This window comes from Saccopteryx leptura, chromosome 3 (genome assembly GCF_036850995.1).
Source record: "Saccopteryx leptura isolate mSacLep1 chromosome 3, mSacLep1_pri_phased_curated, whole genome shotgun sequence".
In the NCBI taxonomy this organism is placed as follows: domain Eukaryota; kingdom Metazoa; phylum Chordata; class Mammalia; order Chiroptera; family Emballonuridae; genus Saccopteryx; species Saccopteryx leptura.
This window is the reverse complement of record NC_089505.1, coordinates 66,040,689-66,060,811: the sequence shown is the minus strand read 5'-3', so window position 1 is coordinate 66,060,811 and position 20,123 is coordinate 66,040,689. Positions and strand designations below refer to the sequence as shown.

Genomic DNA, 20,123 nt, shown 5'->3' with positions numbered 1-20,123 from the left:
GAGCAGCACTTCCGCTCCTGGATCTGAGAACCCGCACAACTGTCACGTATGTCCTAAGTAATGCGGCGGGAACGTTAGAGCAGCGTGACACCTGGTGGCCGCACTGCGAGCACAACAAACGCCACCTCCTCAGGTCGGATGAACGGAGGTGCATTCACGCTGTAGAAGAGGAAAGCACTACCAAGAACCACCTGCCACCGCTTCTCGCACCCGCCTGAGCTCATGCGCTGGCCAGCGACACCCTAGTCCCCTCTGTCCCCGCGATATCTACAGGACTTTGTGGGAACAGAATCCCCTATAAGTCCAGTAACTCCTTGGGGCCGGAGTCGTTCAAACCCACAGAGTCATGTCCTGGGTACCCAGCCGTAGAGGAAGAGGACGGTTCTTGCAAGAATGAGAGTAGCTCTGAGAAATGAGGAATCACAACAGGGTCTGGCGAGGAATTCGGAGCGTAGGAGTCCTGAGGCCAGACTGGGGTCGAGGCCGAGGCCGGGGCCGGGGCCAGAGCTGGTGCAGCCGGGACCATGGTCTGGGCGCCCTGCGCAGGGTCCCACCAGGCCTGGCTGTGGCTGGCGACGCCGGATTCCGCTGCTGGGACGACTCCGAAGGCGCTGGGCGGAGAGAGGCTGCAGAAACCTGTGTCCTCGAAGAGCGCAGGGACCCCAGCGAGCACCGGGTCCTCAGAGAACACAGGGCCCCCGGGGAGCACCGAGTCCTCGGGGAACACGAGGCCCGCAGGGGCAGCCGCAGGGGGAGGCGCAGGGGCAGCCGCAGGGGGAGGCGCAGGGGCAGCTGCAGGGGGAGGCGCAGGGGCAGGGGCAGGGGGAGGGGGAGGGGGAGGGGGAGGGGGAGGGGGAGGCGCAGACGTGCAGACTCCGGGGCCCTGGGGCGCAGCGCGGGCACCCCGGCCTTTCTTCTTGGTCAGTCCCAGCAGCCTATTGTGTTTGGCCCTGCGGTTCTTAAACCACACCTGGGGAGAGAGGACAGCGAGCAAGTGTAAGAGGACAGAAGTTTGGAGCGCCCACCTTTGCCCAGGTGTGAGGCTGCTCAGGTGAGAAGGGCCAGCCTCACACCTCCCCGTCCGCCCTCAGACCCAATTAGGGGCCAGGGTTTCCATGGCCTCTGGGGTGACCCAGAGGGCAGGAGGGCAAGGCGTGGACACCCAGGGCAGGAAGAGGTCTTCCCGAGAGGGTCCCCGGGACAGAGGCCCTGAGCTCTAGGCACGGGGAGACCGAGGGCATCATCAGTCTGGGCTGGACCGTGTTGACCGCTTTGTACCACACAGGGTTGAGGCGGACTCAGGGCTCAGCCTTGACTCCACACGGGGACCTCTTGCTGGAGGTGTGACCCGGGGTATTACTCGGCTCCTCTGGCCTCGGTCTCCCCGTGCTGCAGTGGGAGGGGCTTGGGGGGAGGGGTACCTGCACTTGGTTCTCTTGAAGGTTTAGCTTGGCTGCCAGGGCCTCGCGTTCCTCGTAGGTCGGATAAAGCTTGCTCGCAAAGAATTCCTCCAGCTCCTGCCTCTGTTCTGTGCTGTACATCGTGCGCTGCTTCCGCTTTCTCTTCGGGGGTTCTAGGGACGGTGAGAAACCTGGCCGAAGGGAAAACAGGTCAGAGGAGCCCACAGACAGTCCCAACCCGCCGGGCCCCTCCGGCCCTGCCTGGGTCAGCGGTGAGCAGGTGGGGGGCCAGGCCTGAGGGCGGGAGGCAGCGCTGTGGGTAGGAGTGGGGCATCTGGACCCACCGCCCTGACCCTCCACCATCCTGCCTCGGCCTCAGTGTCCGCATCTTTGTGTTTTTTTTTTTTTTTGGGGGGGGGGTTGTATTTTTCTGAAGCTGGAAACGGGGAGAGACAAACAGACTCCCGCATGCGCCCGACCTGGGTCCACCCGGCACGCCCACCAGGGGTGACGCTCTGCCACGACCAGAGCCACTCTAGCGCCTGGGGCAGAGGCCACAGAGCCATCCCCAGCGCCCAGGCCATCTTTGCTCCAATGGAGCCTTGGCTGCGGGAGGGGAAGAGAGAGACAGAGAGGAAGGAGGGAGTGGGGGGTGGAGAAGCAAATGGGCGCTTCTCCTATGTGCCCTGGCCGGGAATCGAACCCGGGTCCCCCGCACGCCAGGTCGACGCTCTACCGCTGAGCCAACTGGCCAGGGCCCCTCCATTCAATGACTGAAGCCATCCTGGCACTCGCAAGAGGCTACCTCTGTGTTAGGCCCTCTGCTCAACTCGTCCCCCAAATATAATTCCATCCCCAAACTCTCTAAGGCCCCGGCCACAAGCTGGCCCTCGTCTGGGTGCCCAGACGCCTCCAAGTCTCGGCCACAAGGTCCCACTCGCACAGCCCCACAGTGGCTTCCCTATCCTCATCTCCCTGTCCCCTCACAGCCGGTCCCACTCACCCACGGGAAACTCGGGTTCCTGCATTCTGGATGCTGCTGGGTCCACTGCTCTTGAGCCTCTATCCTCAGCCTCTTTGAGGGTCTTAGGGACTGCGAGAAACCGGCCAAGTCTTCGTCTTAAGTAGCACCTCGGGGCGGAGCTCACGCCCCTCCACCACGGGGCGGAGCTCACACCTCCGCCCCCTTCAGGAGGTGTAATCATTGATTCAGCCTTTCATTGGGCAGCTACTGCGCCCAGACTTGTACTGGGGGCTGGGAAACGCCAGTGGCAAGACAGCCTTGGCCCCGCCCCCAGGGGGGAAGAGTTCAGGAAAACCCGACATTGTGAGGATGCGGAGTCTTTTTTTTTAAATACATTTTTATTTTAATGGGGTGACATCAATAAATCAGGGTACATACATTCAAAGGAAACATTTCCAGGTTATCTTGTCATTTAGTTCTGTTGCATACCCATCACCCGAAGAGAGATCGTCCTCCGCCACCCTCCATCCAGTTCTCTCTGTACCCCTCCCCCTCCCCCTCTCCCTCCTTCCCTCCCCCCCCCCCCCCCCCCCGTAACCACCACACTCCTGTCCATGCCTCTTAGTCTCGCTTCTATGTCCCACCAATGTATGGAATCCTGCAGTTCCTGTTTTTTTCTGATTCGCCCATTTCACCCCACACAATGCTACCAAGACTCCACCATTCCACTGCAAGTGATCCAATGTCATCATTTCTACTAACTGAATAGTATACCATGGTGTATATGTGCCCCATCTTCTTCATCCAGTCCTCTATTTTTTTTTTACAGTGATTAAAAGCCTTTAAGCAAACTCTTGGCCAATACAGCAAGAATCCATAAAAGAGTAGTGTCCTTAACATGTTCACCAAGTCCAAGTTGGCCCCATCACCATGCCAAATCTCTGAAAAATGCAACCCAACCACAGTTCAGTCTGTTAGGAGCTGTCACAGGGAGCAGGAGTCCAGGAAAGTTCCCCACAGGAAAAGTCCGCATGGCACTGGAATTGTTGTCACCATTCTATACTTTGCAGCTCATGTCCAAGTCCCAATGACCGCTGCTTCTAGCTGGTAATGATTCAGGTAGACTGGAAAAAGCCATTTGCAGCATGCCTGGATATGGAGCTTCTGTTTTCCTCTGCCTGGAGAGTTGAGACCAGGTTGCTTTTCCCTGGAGCTCTGTGACTGTGGCCTGGTAAAGAGAACCTTGGGATACACTAAGCTGGGTGGCAAAGGTAAATTCATAATACAAGTTGGCAAAAGGAGGAAAGAGAGCTCTAAATTAGGAGTAGGTCCCAGCCTGAAATATGAGTGGGGCATTGAGGTAGGAGGGATAAAGGAAACACTATATATTAAGCAAAGCAGCAGAAAATAGGACTATCAACACCCACAACAGAGATCTTTGAGGGAAGAATAAAAAACCTGACTATTCAGGCAAAACATAGTTAAGTGGGTGCGGAGTCTTCATCGCAGGAAAACTGTCCCTCCAGTCAACCAGCCAGTGCCCAGAGGTCATCCTCTCCTTTCCCAGACCTGGAAGTCCCATCTTTCCCAACGTCCACCTGCCTCCTCCCAGGTCCCCAGAGGTCACTCTCACTTCTGCAGTCCATTCCCCAGGTTGTCCCAGGTCCTGGGGTGGGGAGAGTGCAGACATGCTGGCCCTGACCATGGACTGGAGTCGGGCTGGTTTTCCAATGAGATGAAGGTGGGCTGGGGGTGCAGACGGACTGTTCGCCTTTTTTTTTCTTTTTCTTTTTCTTTTTTTTTTTTTTTTTTCTGAAGCTGGAAACGGGGATAGACAGACAGACTCCCGCATGTGCCCGACCCGGATCCACCTGGCACGCCCACCAGGGGGCGACGCTCTGCCCCTCCGGGGCATCGCTCTGTCGCCACCAGAGCCACTCTAGCGCCTGGGGCAGAGGCCAAGGAGCCATCCCCAGCGCCTGGGCCATCTTTGCTCCAATGGAGCCTTGGCTGCGGGAGGGAAAGAGAGACACAGAGAGGAAGGAGAGGGGGAGGGGTGGAGAAGCAGATGGGCGCTTCTCCTGTGTGCCCTGGCCGGGAATCAAACCCGGGACTCCTACACGCCAGGCCGACGGTCTACCACTGAGCCAACCAGCCAGGGCCTCGCCTTTTTTCCTTATGAATGAATGAACTGAGTCTGGTCTGTGTGTCACTGGTCACTGACCCCAACCCCTCTGAGCTCCATAGACCCGCGACTAAACCTCAGACCGACTCCTTGCTTGTCCAGGGTCTGGTGGGCTCAGTGCACGGGACTTTTATTATAATCAATGTGAGTGACAATTAACTAGGTGATCAAACACAAAAGGAAACAAAGCAAAGAGATCTCATTAGATTGGCCTCACACCCTCGACTGCCTCTTCCTGTGGCAGAGGCATTCTGCCATAACCTGGCATTTTTCTGCTTCTTGAGAACACACTGGTCTCCAGGACAGTTGATGGCCCTGATGTCAACAGGCATAACCCGGCAGTTTCCTTGTCTCTAAAATGTGACTAGAAAAGAAATGTGACTAGAGGCCTCCTTCTCTCAAATGCTGAAAGAAAATTAAAGTGTATCATTTTGCTGATTTTATTTGCAAAAATGAGGAGAGGGGTCATACCTGGGGCTGGTGGGTGAGGGGACGAGGAACCTGGCTGTCCATCTTTTGGAGTGTAGGTTGGTTTCTGAGACAGACGTGGTGATATCTGCCAGCTTCCCTCAGTCAAAGACCATCGGGAGCACACTGGCGATGACTCTGTTCTGTCCAGACTCCTCGGTGACCACATCTCCTTGAGGCAGGACCCTCTTTGGGTCAGGATCAGGGTGTGCCTGACAAGGCTTACCGTCCAATGAGCTGGAAATTACCAGGAGGTCGAATTCAAAATTAAATAAAACAGACACCACGGAGCAAACACCATGGAGGAGACCTGCGGCTGCAGAAAGGTGCGCAGTCTTGAGGACGGGGCGACGGAAAGTGGGTTCCAACCTCCGAAAATGTCTGCCTTTCCTCCAGGCTTCAGCATTTCAGAGATTAAGGGCAAACAACGGCGACACTTAATGTTCACGTGGTGGAAACAGCAGCAGCAGAAGGAAAAGTTGGTAGATAAGAAAAATACTTTAAAAACAAAGAGAAGCTCTTGGTGATTAGGCTCCATCAAATCTGATTCCCAAGACCACTGTCAACCAGTGAGTGCATGAGGAAACGGCAGGACACCCTCACGGTGAACAGGTTGCTTATGATGAAGCTAGAGATGAATTTGCTTCTTCAACAGACAAATTCTCCCACAATTCTCATTACGACAGCAGAGAGACCTCATGGGAGAACATTACGACTCTGAACAGGGCTCCAGTTATACCAAACTGACGTGTTCATTACAGAAGAGGACTGGCTCTAAGAAAATTATCACACAGTGCATCCCAAGAGATTTCACAAATCTGATCAGTATTAATGAAGATGGTAAAACACCACATGGATAAATTCTCAGTCACATGCCAAATGGATCAACTAATGAATTTTTTTAAAGATTTTATTTATTGATTTTTAAGGGAGGGGAGAAGGCAGGGAACAGGAGCTGGAAGCATCAACTCATACTTGCTTCTCTTTTGTGAACCAGCGATCAGGTCCAAGCCATATGCCACCTCAGGTCAGGCTAATTCTGAATAATTTTACAACATGGCTGGGTCATTCTGTCTGATGGACGTTTGCATCTCGCTATCCCAAGAGTCCTCGGGTTAGAAGGCAGGTTGCCACGTTCCACAATCAATGAGCTTATATCTTCCTCAGTCACAGCTATGTATTCAAGAGTGAAAAGAAAGTGGGAATCCAGGAAAATTTGGACGATGTTTTGCCTTAAAATTAACAAAGGTCTCTTCAGAAAGGGAACTTTGATTCTGAATATGGAGAGTATGAATGGGTCCATAAACCCCAGGAAATGGATACAAATAGAAGAAAATTTCATTTATAAAGCACTGAAGGATCAGATGAACAGGCTGATCTTGAGTTTGTGACAGAAGGTTCTTCAAAATGGCATTAACTGATTTCATACATCTTTTTTGTTGGTTTGTTTCTGGACAAATTACCAAGTGTCATGAATTACTGCTTACTGTTTCCATAAGAAATACAAATAAAAGTCATTTTGGTGAGAGTTTTAAAAACATTTTAAAAAAATAAAACTGCAGACATTTTTATTCAGGTCTAGTGCACAATTTTGAACTGCTAATTAATGTTCTATAATGGAAAATACCACAGCCCATCAATTCTTCCCATCTAACAGGTTTTCACACCTTATAAACATGCTAGAAAGGCTGTGGTGACAGGGAAAGTCATGTGGCTGCCCTCAAGTATTTGAAAGTATAGCAATTTATTTGGCCAAAAATGGTGTATATAGATGGACCAGCTCACTGATACTGTTTGACAGAAATGTGCATATAAGAAAGTTCATGGCAGCACTGATCACAATGGCCAAAAAGCAGAAACAAACCCAAACCCTGTCTACTGAAGGATAAACAAAACATCATGTATTCAAACTATGGAATATTATGTAAACATGAAAAGGAATTTCATGTTTGAATTGACCCAGGCTGCAACATGGGTTAACTTTCAAACATGATTCAAAGTGAAAGAAGCCAGGCGCAAAAGTTCATTTAGTGTAAGACTCCATTTCTACAAGCTCTCCAAAATAGACAAATCCATGGAGACAGGGTAAATTAGTAACTGCCAGGAACTGAGAGAGGCGAAACTGGGACTAACTGGTGATATGCATGGAGTTTCTGCCTGGGGTGACGCAAATGTTCTCAAATTGATTGGGGTGATGAATGCATGACTCTGTGGATAAAATAAAAAACACTGGATTGTTGCTTGGTATGTGGTGGCACAGTGGATAAAGCATCAAACTGCAATGTTGAGGTCGCAAGTTTGAAACCCCTGGCTTGCCTGATCAAGGCACATACAACAAGCAAGCAATGAACAACTAAAGTGAAGCAACTATGAGTTGATATTTCTTGTTCCTCCCTGCATAAAATCAATAAATAAAATCTTTTTATAAATAAATAAAAAACATTGAGTTGTAGACTTTAGATGGGTGAATTTTGTTACATGGATATATTGCAATTAAAAAAAAGTTGCCTGACCAGGCAGTGGCACAGTTGATAGAGCCTTGAACTGGGACGTGGAGGATCCAGGTTTGAAACCCCAAGGTCGCAGGCTTGAGTGCGGTCTCATCCGCTTGAGCATAGGGTTGCTGGCTTGAACCCAAAGGTCACTGCCTTGAAACCCAAGGTCGCTGGCTTAAGCCCAAGGTCGCTGACTTGAGCAAGGAGTCACTCACTCTGCTGGAGCCCCCTGGTCAAGGCACATGAGAAAGCAATCAATGAACAACTAAGGAGCTGCAATGAAGAATTGATGCTTCTCATCTCTCTCCCTTCCTGTCTGTCCCTATCTTTCTCTCTCTCCCTGTCTCTCTCTCTCTCTCTCTCTCTGTCACAGAAAAAAAAAAATAACAGAAATGAATGCATTGCTCAGTTTATTGTCCACTGGGCTGATCAAGCTGAAATAAATTGGTTGCATCTAGACTTGGTGGGATGCGAATGGCAGATGTGGCTTTCTCTGGCCATTGATGGAGTGTAGGCTAGTGAAAAAATTTTGGAGATTTGGGAGTCTGAGTGGTGACAGCTGTCTTTTACTCAATTGTTTAATCATAGAAATAATTATCCTGGGAGAATTCCTGTCCAGTGTGAACAAGCACAAACACATGTTTTTTGAGATATCAATGAACGGAATTCATTGAATTAATTCTTAGTTACAAATAAAAGAATAATTAAATATTTTTTGGTGGCCCCGGCCAGGTGGTTTAGTGGATCAAGCGTCATCTCAACATTTCGAGGTCGTGGGTTTGATTCCAGGTCAGGGCACACATGAGAAGTAAACAATGAGAGCACAACTAAATGAGACAACTAAGTGGAACAATGAGTTGATGTTTCTCTCTCTCTCTCTCTCTCTCTCCTTCTTCCTTCTCCTCCTCCTCCCTTTCTCTCTCTCTCTCTCTCAAATCAATGGGAAAAAATTAAATAATATTTCTTGGCAAAATTGACTAACTGTTAAAATGCATGAGTGGTAGGACTTGTAATAACAATTGAAGATTTTCAACGTATTTTTTTGTTGCGTGCCTGGTGAAGGGAGGGCTGCTTTTCTTTTGCCAAAATAAGTATGGTCTGAACGCAGTCACAATTAGACCTTTGTCCCTGAAACCCCACCACCACCACCTTGTTTAGAATGAGGAAGGCTCAGTGTTGATGACTAACAGTGCGCTAAAAGATTAAGCAAGTGCAGTATTTGACACAGTGTAATTAATGTCTCAGGCACGGTTCATTTCTAAGAAGGTACACATTTAATTAGCACATGCAAAAAACATACATACACATACATACATAAGATATTTAAATTCACAGCAACAACAAAACACCCCGCAAAAATTAATTACACGAGGATTATAAAGAATGCTGAATGCTCATTGTCTTTATTTCCTACGGATTTTTTTTTTTTTTTTTTTTTAATTTGCAAGCAGGAAAACAAGGACAGTTTCTGGCTCTGGATGTCAAATGGGCATGGATGCACTGCCCTCCATTCTTCTGACCCAAGTCCTTCTGGAGCTGGGTGGGGGTTCCGAGGTGTCCCGCGGCGCCCCGAGGTGCGGAGCCCGCCTGGGGCGCCTGGGGGAGCAGGAGTTTTTCCAGGTTCCTCCTCGGCCTTCGGCTGCCATTCAGCCCCCAGGACACATCTGTGGTCCGCAGTCAAAGAGAGTAGGCGGGAGGAAAGGGGGTGGAATATGCATTGAGAGCAAGGAGTTAATCCACTCATTTTGGATTCAATCACAACAGAAGCACTGGCTCTATCTATCTCACCCATCAATTCCTCCGCTCCCTCTGCGGCACCCTCCCCGCAAGCCCTCATGCTGGGCTTCCCAGCCAAGATGCCCACAGATGCCAGACAACTGCCGCCCCCTCTGCAGCAAGAGGCATTACTCAGATGCTCAGAAAGGGTGTGGGAGGTGAGGGTGAGGATCTAGCTGGGCTTTAAAGACACTCATAGGCAGCTGGAGAAGTGGGGGTGGGGAAGTTGGTCTCTGCCTTCTAGTAACTTCTAGCTTGTTTTTCTTTCTTTCTTTTTTTTTCTTTTTCTTTTTTTCCAAGTGAGAGGAGAGGAGCTAGGTAGATAGAGTCCCTCATGCGTCTGGACCTGGATCCACCCGGCAACGCGGCAACCTGTCTGGGGCTATGCTCCCAACTGAGCTATTTTTAGCACCTGACCCAGGCTCTGCTGGAGCCATCCTCACCTCTCAGGGATGCATTCCAATAGCGCCATGGCTGTGGGGGGGCGGGGGGGGGGGAGAGAAGGGGGATGGGGAGGAGTGGAGAAGCTGATGGTCTCTTCTCCTGTGTGCTCTGACCGGGAATCAAACCAGCCAAAGCTCTATCTCTGAGCCAACCAGCCAGGGCAACCTAACGGTTTTTCTTCGTTGGGGTTGCTCCCTGTGTCTCTAGACATTGACTGCTCTCTGCCTCTTCTTTCATTCGAAAGTACTGTCAAGGTCTGACCTGTGGTGGCGCAGTGGATAAACACATTGACCTCAAATGCTGAGGCTGCCGCTTCGAAACCCTGGGCTTGCCTGGTCAAGACACATGTGGGAGTTGATGCTTCCTGCTCCTCCCCTCTTCTCTCTCTCTCTCTCTCTCTCTCCTCTCTAAAATGAATAAATAAAATCTTTTAAAAAATAATAAAAAGAAGTACCATCGATCGCGTATTTGTAGATTCCGTGTCCGAGTGTTTCGATGCTCAGATTGCGGCAACTCGGCAATTCTCGGCCTCCCTGCACGGCAGACAATGTTTCTATCTCCGTTTAAAAATTGTGGTAAAAATGGTCCTGGCTGGTTGGCTCAGCGATAGAGCGTTGGCCTGGCGTGCGGGGGACCCGGGTTCTATTCCCGGCCAGGGCACATAGGAGAAGCGCCCATTTGCTTCTCCACCCCCCCTCCTTCCTCTCTGTCTCTCTCTTCCCCTCCCGCAGCCAAGGCTCCATTGGAGCAAAGATGGCCTGGGCGCTGGGGATGGCTCCTTGGCCGCTGCCCCAGGCACTAGAGTGGCTCTGGTCGCGGCAGGGCGACGCCCCGGAGGGGCAGAGCATCGCCCCCTGGTGGGCTTGCCAGGTGGATCTCAGTCGGGCGCATGCGGGAGTCTGTCTATCTCTCCCCATTTCCAGCTTCAGAAAAATACAAAAAAAAAAAAAAAAAAAATTGTGGTAAAAATATATAACAATATTTATCATTTTAACCATTTGTAAGTATACAATTCAGTGGCATTACATACATTTACAATATTGTGTAACCGTCATGGCTATCTGCACCTAAAAGCTTTCCTCATCATCCCCAACAAAGACTTCATAGTGATCAACACGAACTCCCCCCGCCACCCTCCCCACCGCCCCCCAGCTCTATTTCACTTTCTGTCTCTGTGAATTTGACTACCTCATATAAGTGGAATTGTGCAATATTTGCTCTTCTGTGGTTGATTTATTTCACTGAGCACACTGTCTTCAAGTTTTATCCATGTATGTATAAAAATGTTCCTTTTCACAGCTGACTAATAGTGCATTGTCTGCATATACAGTACTACCTACTTTTTCTCCAACTATCCATTAATGGACACTCAGGTTATTCTCAGTGGTGGGATTCAGCAGGTTCACACCCGTTCTGCAGAACCAATACTTAATTTTTTGTTGAGTTCTGCAAACCGGTTGTTGAAATGCCACTAGTAATCTGGGTTCTGTCTAAGGTGGGCACCGGGGCAGCCACCCAATGTGGAAATCACAAATTTACATTCCTTATCCTTTTCTAATGTTCATCTGCGCAACAGCGTATTCTAAGCGCCCGTAGGAATGTTCATTCCATCCACAGGTGAAAAAAAATTGCAAGCGAGTATGCCAATCAAGAAGCGATACAGAACTATTTTATATAAGTTTTATTGTTTTTGTCAGGTATTATCTAATATTTTTTCATTAATATTTTAAAACTCTTATAATCTGATTTGAGTGTCTTTTTATTGTTCTTATTTAAGTATTAAATGCATGAAATAATAAACTACCTTTTGCTATATCTTTTTTTATACTGAGAACGATCACTAGGGCAGAGAACCGGTTGTTAAATTATTTAAATCCCATCACTGGTTTTTCCCACCCTCGGGCTGTTGCACAGCTGTGAACACTGGTGCACAAATGTCTGTGTCCCTGCTTTCAGCTCTTTGAGGATAACTCAGGAATGGAAGTGCTGGGCCGTGGGGTATTTCTCCACTCTTTATTGATGATTTTGCTTCTCAAATGAGTCCCCAAGCATAAGACCCAAAATGCTGTCTATACCGTCCCTAACTGTAAGAAGGCTGGGATGTGCCTTACCAAGAAACTCGCAAGCTGGGTAAACTCCCTTCCGGAGTGACTCAGGGCTGCTGGCGTGAGTCCAACGCGACTGCCTGCATGTATATTACACAGGATGTCTGTCCTTGAACAGAAATACACATGAAATAGGATGATGTATTGATCAGCTGATGAAAATGTGACTAGAGCCTCACAGGAGTGCAGGAGCAGAAACAAATTCTCCATTTTGGTGTTGGAGGTGACTTTACAGAACAGAACCACTCAGAGAACCCTCAGCTCGCAAGTTAAGGGAGTGGGTGCACTGGGGCCGCGGGAGATCTGGGCCCTGATCTGGGCCCGGGATGGGGAGTGGGGGCAATCGAAAATTCCCAGAGAAGTGCCAGGTACATGGGGACAGCTGGTTCCAGACCAAACAGCTTTCTGCCTCCATGAGTTCCTCCTTTTGGTGTCTCACCCCTGCCCTATTCAGAAGGTTCTGGAAAGAATGTGGTTCATGGGATTTGAGATCCTGGGACTTTTTGCAGAACACTGTCCCTGGGAAGAGGCCCTGAGCTTTCACCAGCTGCCGAAGGGAAAACTGCCCCCAGGGGATGCCCGTTCCTCTGCTTAAAGCCTGTCCTCTGGTGAGTCCTTTTGCCGTGTGGGAGGGAGTCTGGGTGCCCCTCGGGGCAGCCGCGGGCGTCACCCAGCCTCTGCCTCTGCTTCTGTCCCCATGACATCCCCACTCATGGAGAGAACCGAGGAACCATCAACATCTGTTCCATAAAAACACACATGCCAAGAAGTAATCATTCTGGAGAAGAAAATGGGTCCCATCCAGAGAGGAAAGATGTTCTAAAAGTGTAGAGAGGGCCCTGGCCAGTTGGCTCAGTGGTAGAGCGTCGGCCTGGCGTGCAGGAATCCCGGGTTCAATTCCTGGCCAGGGCACACAGGAGAAGCGCCCATCTGCTTCTCCACCCCTCCCTCTCTCCTTCCTCTCTGTCTCTCTCTTCCCCTCCTGCAGCCAGACTCCATTGGAGCAAAGTTGGCCCGGGCGCTGAGGATGGCTCCATGGCCTCTGCCTCAGGCGCTAGAATGGCTCTGGTTGCAACAGAGCGACACCCCAGATGGGCAGAGCATCGCCCCCTGGTGAGCGTGCCTGGTGGATCCCAGTAGGGCGCATGCGGGAGTCTGTCTGCCTCCCCGTTTCCAACTTCAGAAAATACGAAAAATAAAATAAAATAAATAAAAGTGTAGAGAAAAGCGTTGGGCTCTATAGTGCTGAGAGCCAAATGTGGGAAACTACTTCCCAGGAATGAGAAACAGACATCTTGGCTTGCAGGTGCCCTCTCTGACCCTTAGTCTCCTCTTCTCTCTGTACCTTGGTTTGTCTTCTTTGTGTCCTCAGTCTCCCCTCTCACTGCCTGTGATCTGCTGTGGTCTGAGTACGTGAGAAGTCTCAGGCCCCCTCTATCATTTCAGATCGGTAGAAGTTTCATTCTACTCAGTCTGCTCCCCCCACCCACCCACACACACATATGTACAGCCTGTTCCTCCCCCAAATCTGATGTAATTCTCTCTCCGCCCTGCTGAGGCTGCCTAAGAGGATTGGGGCATTTGCTAAATGGGACCAGGCCAGGGTCAGAGAACCAGCTGTGGGAGACAAGGGCCAGGAGGCCACAGGAGGGCAGCAGAGGAGATGGGATACAGGAGCAGAGGGGAGGGGTGAGGAGCACAGAAGGACACACTCCCTGGCTGTGTGGGAAACATGATTTAAAGGGTTAGGAGGAAGCCAATGCTTGATTTTTTTAATTTTTCATGAACCTAAATCCTGATTTCCTACCCACTCTCCTGTCTCTGTCCTTTTGGAGGCCACACGTGGCTCTGGAGACAGGAAAATGAGGATCTGGCGGTGTCTGACCAGGGCCTCCAGAAGTGACCTGGGCCTCCTGTCCCGGGAGTGCCTGGAAAGGTCTGACTGCCAGGAAGCTGGCAGAGCTCTGGGGTCTCTGACATGAGCTGCCTGCGGCATTAGGGTATCCAAGTAAAGCATTAAAGCAAAAAAATTTAATATAGAATTTTAAATCTTTTTTTTTTTTTTTTTTTTTTAGTAGAGATAGAGAGAGTCAGAGAGAGGGATAGATAGAGACAGACAGGAAGGGAGAGAGATGAGAAACATCAATTCTTCATTGTGACTCCTTAGTTGTTCATTGATGAATTTCCCATATGTGCCTTAACCGTGGGGCTACAGCAGACGGAGTAACCCCTTGCTTGAGCCAGCGACCTTGGGTCCAAGCTGGTGAGCTTTGCTCAAACCAGATGAGCCCGCGCTCAAACTGGCAACCTTGGGGTCTCGAACCTGGGTCCTCCGCATCCCAGTCTGATGCTCTATCCACTGCGCCAATGCCTGGTCAGGCTAATTTTTTTTTTTTTTCTGAAGCCGGAAACGGGGAGAGACAGTCAGACAGACTCCCGCATGCGCCCGACCGGGATCCACCCCGCACGCCCACCAGGGGGCGACGCTCTGCCCACCAGAGGGTGATACTCTGCCCCTCCAGGGCGTCGCTCTGCTGCGACCAGAGCCACTCTAGCGCCTGGGGCAGAGGCCAAGGAGCCATCCCCAGTGCCCGGGCCATCTTTGCTCCAGTGGAGCCTCGGCTGCAGGAGGGGAAGAGAGAGACAGAGAGGAAGGAGAGGGGGAGGGGTGGAGAAGCAGATGGGCGCTTCTCCTGTGTGCCTTGGCCGGGAATCGAACCCGGGACTTCTGCACGCCAGGCTGATGCTCTACCACTGAGCCAACCGGCCAGGGCCCTAAATCTATTTTTAACCAATTTAAATATAGTCTTTAAAATTTGTCCATTTTAATGTGTAATACAGTAAATAGTGAGTGATATAGCCTTGACAACTTTCAAGAGCGTGATAGGACCCAGGTGTGTCTGTAACGAGGGAAGTCCCCTTCAGACCCCGGGCCTGGCCATAAGCAGCAGGGCCATTGGTGACAGGGTTTTGAGAGGCAAACAAGCATAAGCCCCCTTACTGTTTTTACTCCATCTTCAGCTGTGTGTCTCCGGCAAGACCCTTACATCTCCAAGTCTCAGTTTTCCTCCTGTGAAGACAGAGGTTGATAATCCTCATCTCCAGAGGGTTTGGTCGGCCTGGTGACACACCAGTATGGGGGATACAGTTGCTACATCGATCTGTGCTCCGGAGTGTGGCCAACACGTGTGCCCTAAAGTAGGAAAGCAACTCCCCTCATCCCTCAGGGGCTCCTATGATGTGGGACTTTCAGCGCTTAACCAAGATGTTCCTGCCCGGTCCGGGCACATGTGGGAGTTGATGCCTCCTGCTCCCTTCTTCTCTCTCTCTATCTCTCTCCTCCTCCCTTCTCAAAAATGAATAAATAAAATCTTTAAAAAAAAAAAAAGAAAGAAAGAAAGAAAAGAAAAGATGTTCCCAAGAAAACTGGGTCATTTGGTCACCTAATCCCTATGTGCCCCGGGGCCCTGTCTTATGGGAACCCTGTGTGTCCCTAGGGTCCAACCATTACAGGGCAGTGGTGGGTTCAAATAATGTAACAACCGGTTCTCTGCCCTAATGACCTTTTTTTTTTTGCCCTAATGACCTTTTTAAGTATAAAAAAATGATATCCCAAAAGGTAGTTTATTATTTCATGCATTTACTACTTAAATAAGAACAATAAAAAAGGTACACAAAAACTAGATTATGTTATGAGTTTTAAAATATTAATGAAAAAATATTAATACCTGACAAAAAACAATAGAACTGTTATTTAAGATATTTCCATATTGCTTCTTTTTTAATTTCAATATTTATTTATTTATTTATTTATTTATTTATTTATTTATTTATTCACTTTAGAGAGGAGAGACAGAAAGAGAGAAGGGGGAGGGACAGAAAGCATCAATTCCCATATGCGCCTTGACCAGGCAAGTCCAGGGTTTTGAATGGTGAGCTCAGTGTTCCAGGTCGACACTTTATTCACTGCACCACCACAGGTCAGGCCTCCATATTGCTTCTTGATTGGCATCCTCACTTGCAATTTTTTTCACCTGTGGACGGAATGAACATTCCTATGGGCGCTTAGAATACGCTGTTGCGCAGATGAACGTTAAAAAAGAGTAAGAAATGTAAATTTGTGATTTCCACGTTGCAGCATTCACCTTAGAGAGAACCCTGATTACAAGTGCCATTTTAACAACCGGTTCGCCAACCTCAACAAAAAAATCAGGTATCAGTTCTGCCGAACTGGTGCCAACCAGCTGAATCCCACCACTGCTACAGGGTCATGTTCCTAGGACCTGGTCTAGTACCACAGGCTCTGCTAACCCTGTTAGGGCCCAAGGAGTATTATATATAATATGTAAAATATAATAATAATAAATATAATATATATTATGATGGCATAATATAATACATAATGTATAATAACATATATGTGTATATCTATCTGAATCTCTTTTTTTGTGACAGAAATAGTCAGACAGAGGGACAGACAGACAGGAAGGGAGAGAGATGAGAAGCATAAATTCTTCGTTGAGGCACCTCAGTTATTCATTGATTGCTTTCTCATATGTGCTTTGACCGCAGGCCTTCAGCAGACTGAGTGACTCCTTGCTCGAGCCAGCGACCTTGGGCTCAAGCTGGTGAGCTTTTTGCTCAAGCCAGATGAACGTGCGCTCAAGCTGGCGACCTCGGGGTCTCGAACCTGGGTCTTCCGCATCCCAGTCCAACACTCTATCCACTGTGCCACCGCCTGGTCAGGCCCGAATCTCTTTTATGTGTGAGAAAAAGTACATCTTGATGAATCTTCACAAAATGAACAAATCTTACCAGCACCTACAGTAAGAAATCAACGTGACCAGCCTCCTGGAAGCCCTTCTCATATCCCCCACATGCTCCTTCTCCTCACCAAGGGCAGCCATGACTTCTAACATCATAGACCCGGGGTGCCGGGTTTTGTAACTTGCGTAAATGGGATCATGCTGTATCCTCTCTCCCTCTCTCTCTTCTCCTCTGCCTACTCTTTCACGTCTGTCTTTTCCCCTTCAGCATTAGGGGAATAAAATTCATTTGTGTTTTGTGTCTCCTTCTTCATTACTTTTTATTGTGGAAAAGCAGCTGTTTTCACAGGGTTTATGATAAATGCTTTTCTCCTGTAAGCCATCAAGGTATGGACCGTTTTTCCCACCCAGAAACTTTCCCCTTGCCACTTTGCAGCCAACAATACCTTTTCTGATTAAAAAAAAAATAGTGAGAGCTAACTCACATACCATAAAATTTATCATTTTAAAGCATACAATTCTGTGGTGTTTTAGTACATTCACAATGGGTTGTGGGGGTTTTAAAAGATTTTATTTATTGATTTTACAAAGAGAGGAGAGGTAGGAGGGGAGGAAGAGAGAAGTATAGTTGTTTCACTTTAGTTGTTCATTGCTTGCTTGTTACTTGTCATATATCTTGACTGGTCAAGCCCAGGGTTTCCAACCGGTGACCTCAGTATTCTGGGTGAACACTATCCACTGTGCCACTTACATTCACAATGTTGTGCAGCCATCACGAGGATCTATGATAATTCCAGAACACACACCCCCACCATAAAAAGAAAGCCCCACTCATTAAGTAGTCACTCTTCATTCTCTATTCTCCCCACCACCCCACCAACCCGTGGAAACCATTTTCTTATTTAAAATTTTGTGTGTTCCTGACCCCTGATGGCGCAGTGGATGAAACATTGACGTGGCATACTGAGCACATAGTAGAAGCAACTACTATGAGTTGATGCTTCCCACTCCTCCACCCCGCCCCCTGCCTTTCTTTCTCTCTCTCTAAAAAAAAAAAAAATCAATAAATAAAATCTTTAAAAAATTGTGTGTGTGTGTTCTTGAACTTGAAAATTCTACAATCTGGTATGTGTTTTCCAACATTAATTAACTCAATTCTGACACTATCTATCTGGGGACAGTGTGAACTTGAAAATAAAAAGCCCTTTCAAACAGACAGGCAAAGGAGCGTTTATTGGGGACCAGTAAGAACAGCTACTCAGGACGCACTGCCTCAGGCAGAAGCCCAAACAGGGTTCCAGCTTGCAGACAAAGGCAAGGTGTATTTATGAGAAAGGCAAGGGGACAATTACATCAATATAAGGAAGGCGTTTTTCTATTGGCGCAGATAACATAAAGATGTGAATTCTAAACAATTGTTTTAATTTTCAGTCTAGTGCCAACTTGTTATCTTTGTAAACAGTCCTTTGGGAAACAAGGGTGCTCAGTCCCAGTCCAGGGGTCATTTTGCCCTGTTCTAACATTCCAAAGGTTTGAGGGTGAGATGTTCAAGGCAGTTTATGACAGCCTCAGAGGAGAGGTGGGGGAGGGACTGGATGAAGGAAGGGGAAGGGATTAGCCATAAATTATATACACATAACACACAGACCCAGACAATAGCCAGGGATGGGGGTGGGGTAGGTGGAGGTGGGCAAAGGCAGGGGAAGTGAGGAGCAGAAAGAGGCTTTGCTCAGGGCAGAAGGCACAGGACATGGTGTGCAGATGATGTTTTATTGAGTCGTGCACTTGAAACCTGTGTGGTTTTGTGAACCAGTGTTATCCCAATAAATTCAATAAATACATATACATATAGAGCCAAGCACAACAAAAGAAACAACAAATAAAGTGGTTCCACTGACTTTGTTTACAAGAGCAACAGGTCCCCCGGGTTAAGGGCTCCATCCCACAGGCTCCTCTGCCCTCTTCAGACAAACTTGTAGGTCCAAGTTGTCACCTGTGGTCACAGCCAACGGGCTATAAATTGAATGGTCTCATAACCCCCTCTTTATTTGTGTTAATCTAAAGTTATTAGGAAGCATTAATCAAGCAAAAATGTTTATTTGGGGTGAAAGAATTGCAATTCTGGATTCACAGATTTGGATAGCAACCCAAATGGTGTTCCACGAGGAAGCAAGTCAGGGATTTTTAAAGGAAAAGAAAAAAAAATGTTTGCATATGTTGTTTAGAGTTGTCTGATCTGTGGAGACACAGTGGATAAAGCATCGTCCTGGAACGCTGAGATTGCTGGGTCAGATTTCTAGGCTCACCCAGTCAAGGCACATATGAGAAGCAACTACTACTATGAGTTGATGCTTCTGACTCCTCCCCTTCCCTCTTTCTCTCTCTCTCCTCTTTCTAAAAGTCAATAAATACAATCTTTAAAAAAAAAGTTGTTTAGATTGTCTCTGAAGGCAGAAAGTTAGTCTTTATTAAACATGTATGCTGCCAAAGCCAAGGTAGCCACATAAGTCAAAGTCCGGTTACTGTGGCTAGGTGCAGGTATTCTCTGTAGGGTCCTTGAACTATTTGTGGTTTGCTTGAGCCCAAGGTCACTGGCTTGAGTGAGGAATCACTGGCTTGAATGGAGCCCCCTGGTCAAGGCACATATGAGAAGCAATCAATGAACAACTAAGGTGCCACACAATGAGTTGATATTTCTCATCTTTCTCCCTTCCTGTCTGTCTGTCCCTCCTCTAAAAAAATAAACAAAACAATCGCTTCTCGGCCTTTTGCCTAAGATCAAGTGTAAAAAATAAATAAACAAATAAATCACGATAAAGAGTGTAGCATAGTAAATACATAAGCTAGTAACATTGTCATTTATTATTATCAAGTATTACCTACTGTACACAATTGTATGCCTTTATATGACTGATTGCGCAGTAGGCTTGTTTACACCGGCATCACCACAAACAGGTAAAGAGTTGCACTATAACGTTAAGAGGGCTACAATATTACTAGGTGATAGGAATTTTTCGCTCTTTTATAAGCTATGGGACCACTGTCTTATATGCAGATCATTGTTGACCGAAACATTGTTATAGGTCCTATGCCTATACCTAGGACTGAAATTACTGGATCAACTTATAGAAATAATAGTTCAGCTTTACAGAAAAGAGCGAAGCAGTTCTCCAGAGTGATTGCCCCATTGTATTCCCACCAGCAAGGTATGAAAATTCCAGTTGCTCCCCAATCTCACCAACATTTGTGATGTCAGAATTTTTCAGCTTAATCATTTTGGTGGGCATATAGTGGTATCACGTTGTGGTTTTAATTAGTATTTCCCTAATAACAAATAATGTTGAATGGTTTGGGTCTTATTGTGTGTGTGAGTGTATTGGTTATTGTATATCTCTTGTGACATGTCTGTTCTCCAGCTATTTTATTATTGAGTTAAAGGATTTTTATGTATTCTGAATACAGGTATAGTATTTTGCAAATACATTTTAACACACTGTGGCTAACATTTTTTTAACCTAAT

At 47.9% G+C, this 20,123-nt stretch overlaps 1 protein-coding gene, 1 long non-coding RNA gene and 1 pseudogene across 2 annotated transcripts; 1 reads left to right on the top strand and 2 right to left on the bottom strand.

The window, feature by feature from the left end:
- Positions 1–295: 295 nt before the first annotated feature.
- LOC136398184 (tetrapeptide repeat homeobox protein 2-like) lies at positions 296–2,428 on the bottom strand. The gene is made up of 3 exons (XM_066372561.1): positions 2,404–2,428; positions 1,422–1,591; positions 296–970 (listed from the first exon to the last, which is right to left on the bottom strand). The coding sequence occupies exons 1-3, from the start codon at positions 2,426–2,428 to the stop codon at positions 296–298; spliced, it is 870 nt and encodes a 289-aa protein (XP_066228658.1).
- Positions 2,429–5,316: 2,888 nt separating this feature from the next.
- On the top strand, positions 5,317–6,365 carry LOC136398183 (ribosome production factor 1 pseudogene; annotated as a pseudogene).
- Positions 6,366–8,872: 2,507 nt separating this feature from the next.
- LOC136397379 (uncharacterized) lies at positions 8,873–13,286 on the bottom strand. Its single transcript, XR_010749874.1, has 4 exons — positions 13,183–13,286; positions 11,844–11,941; positions 10,187–10,265; positions 8,873–9,176 (listed from the first exon to the last, which is right to left on the bottom strand). It is a non-coding gene; the product is annotated as an uncharacterized lncRNA (long non-coding RNA).
- Positions 13,287–20,123: the final 6,837 nt, after the last annotated feature.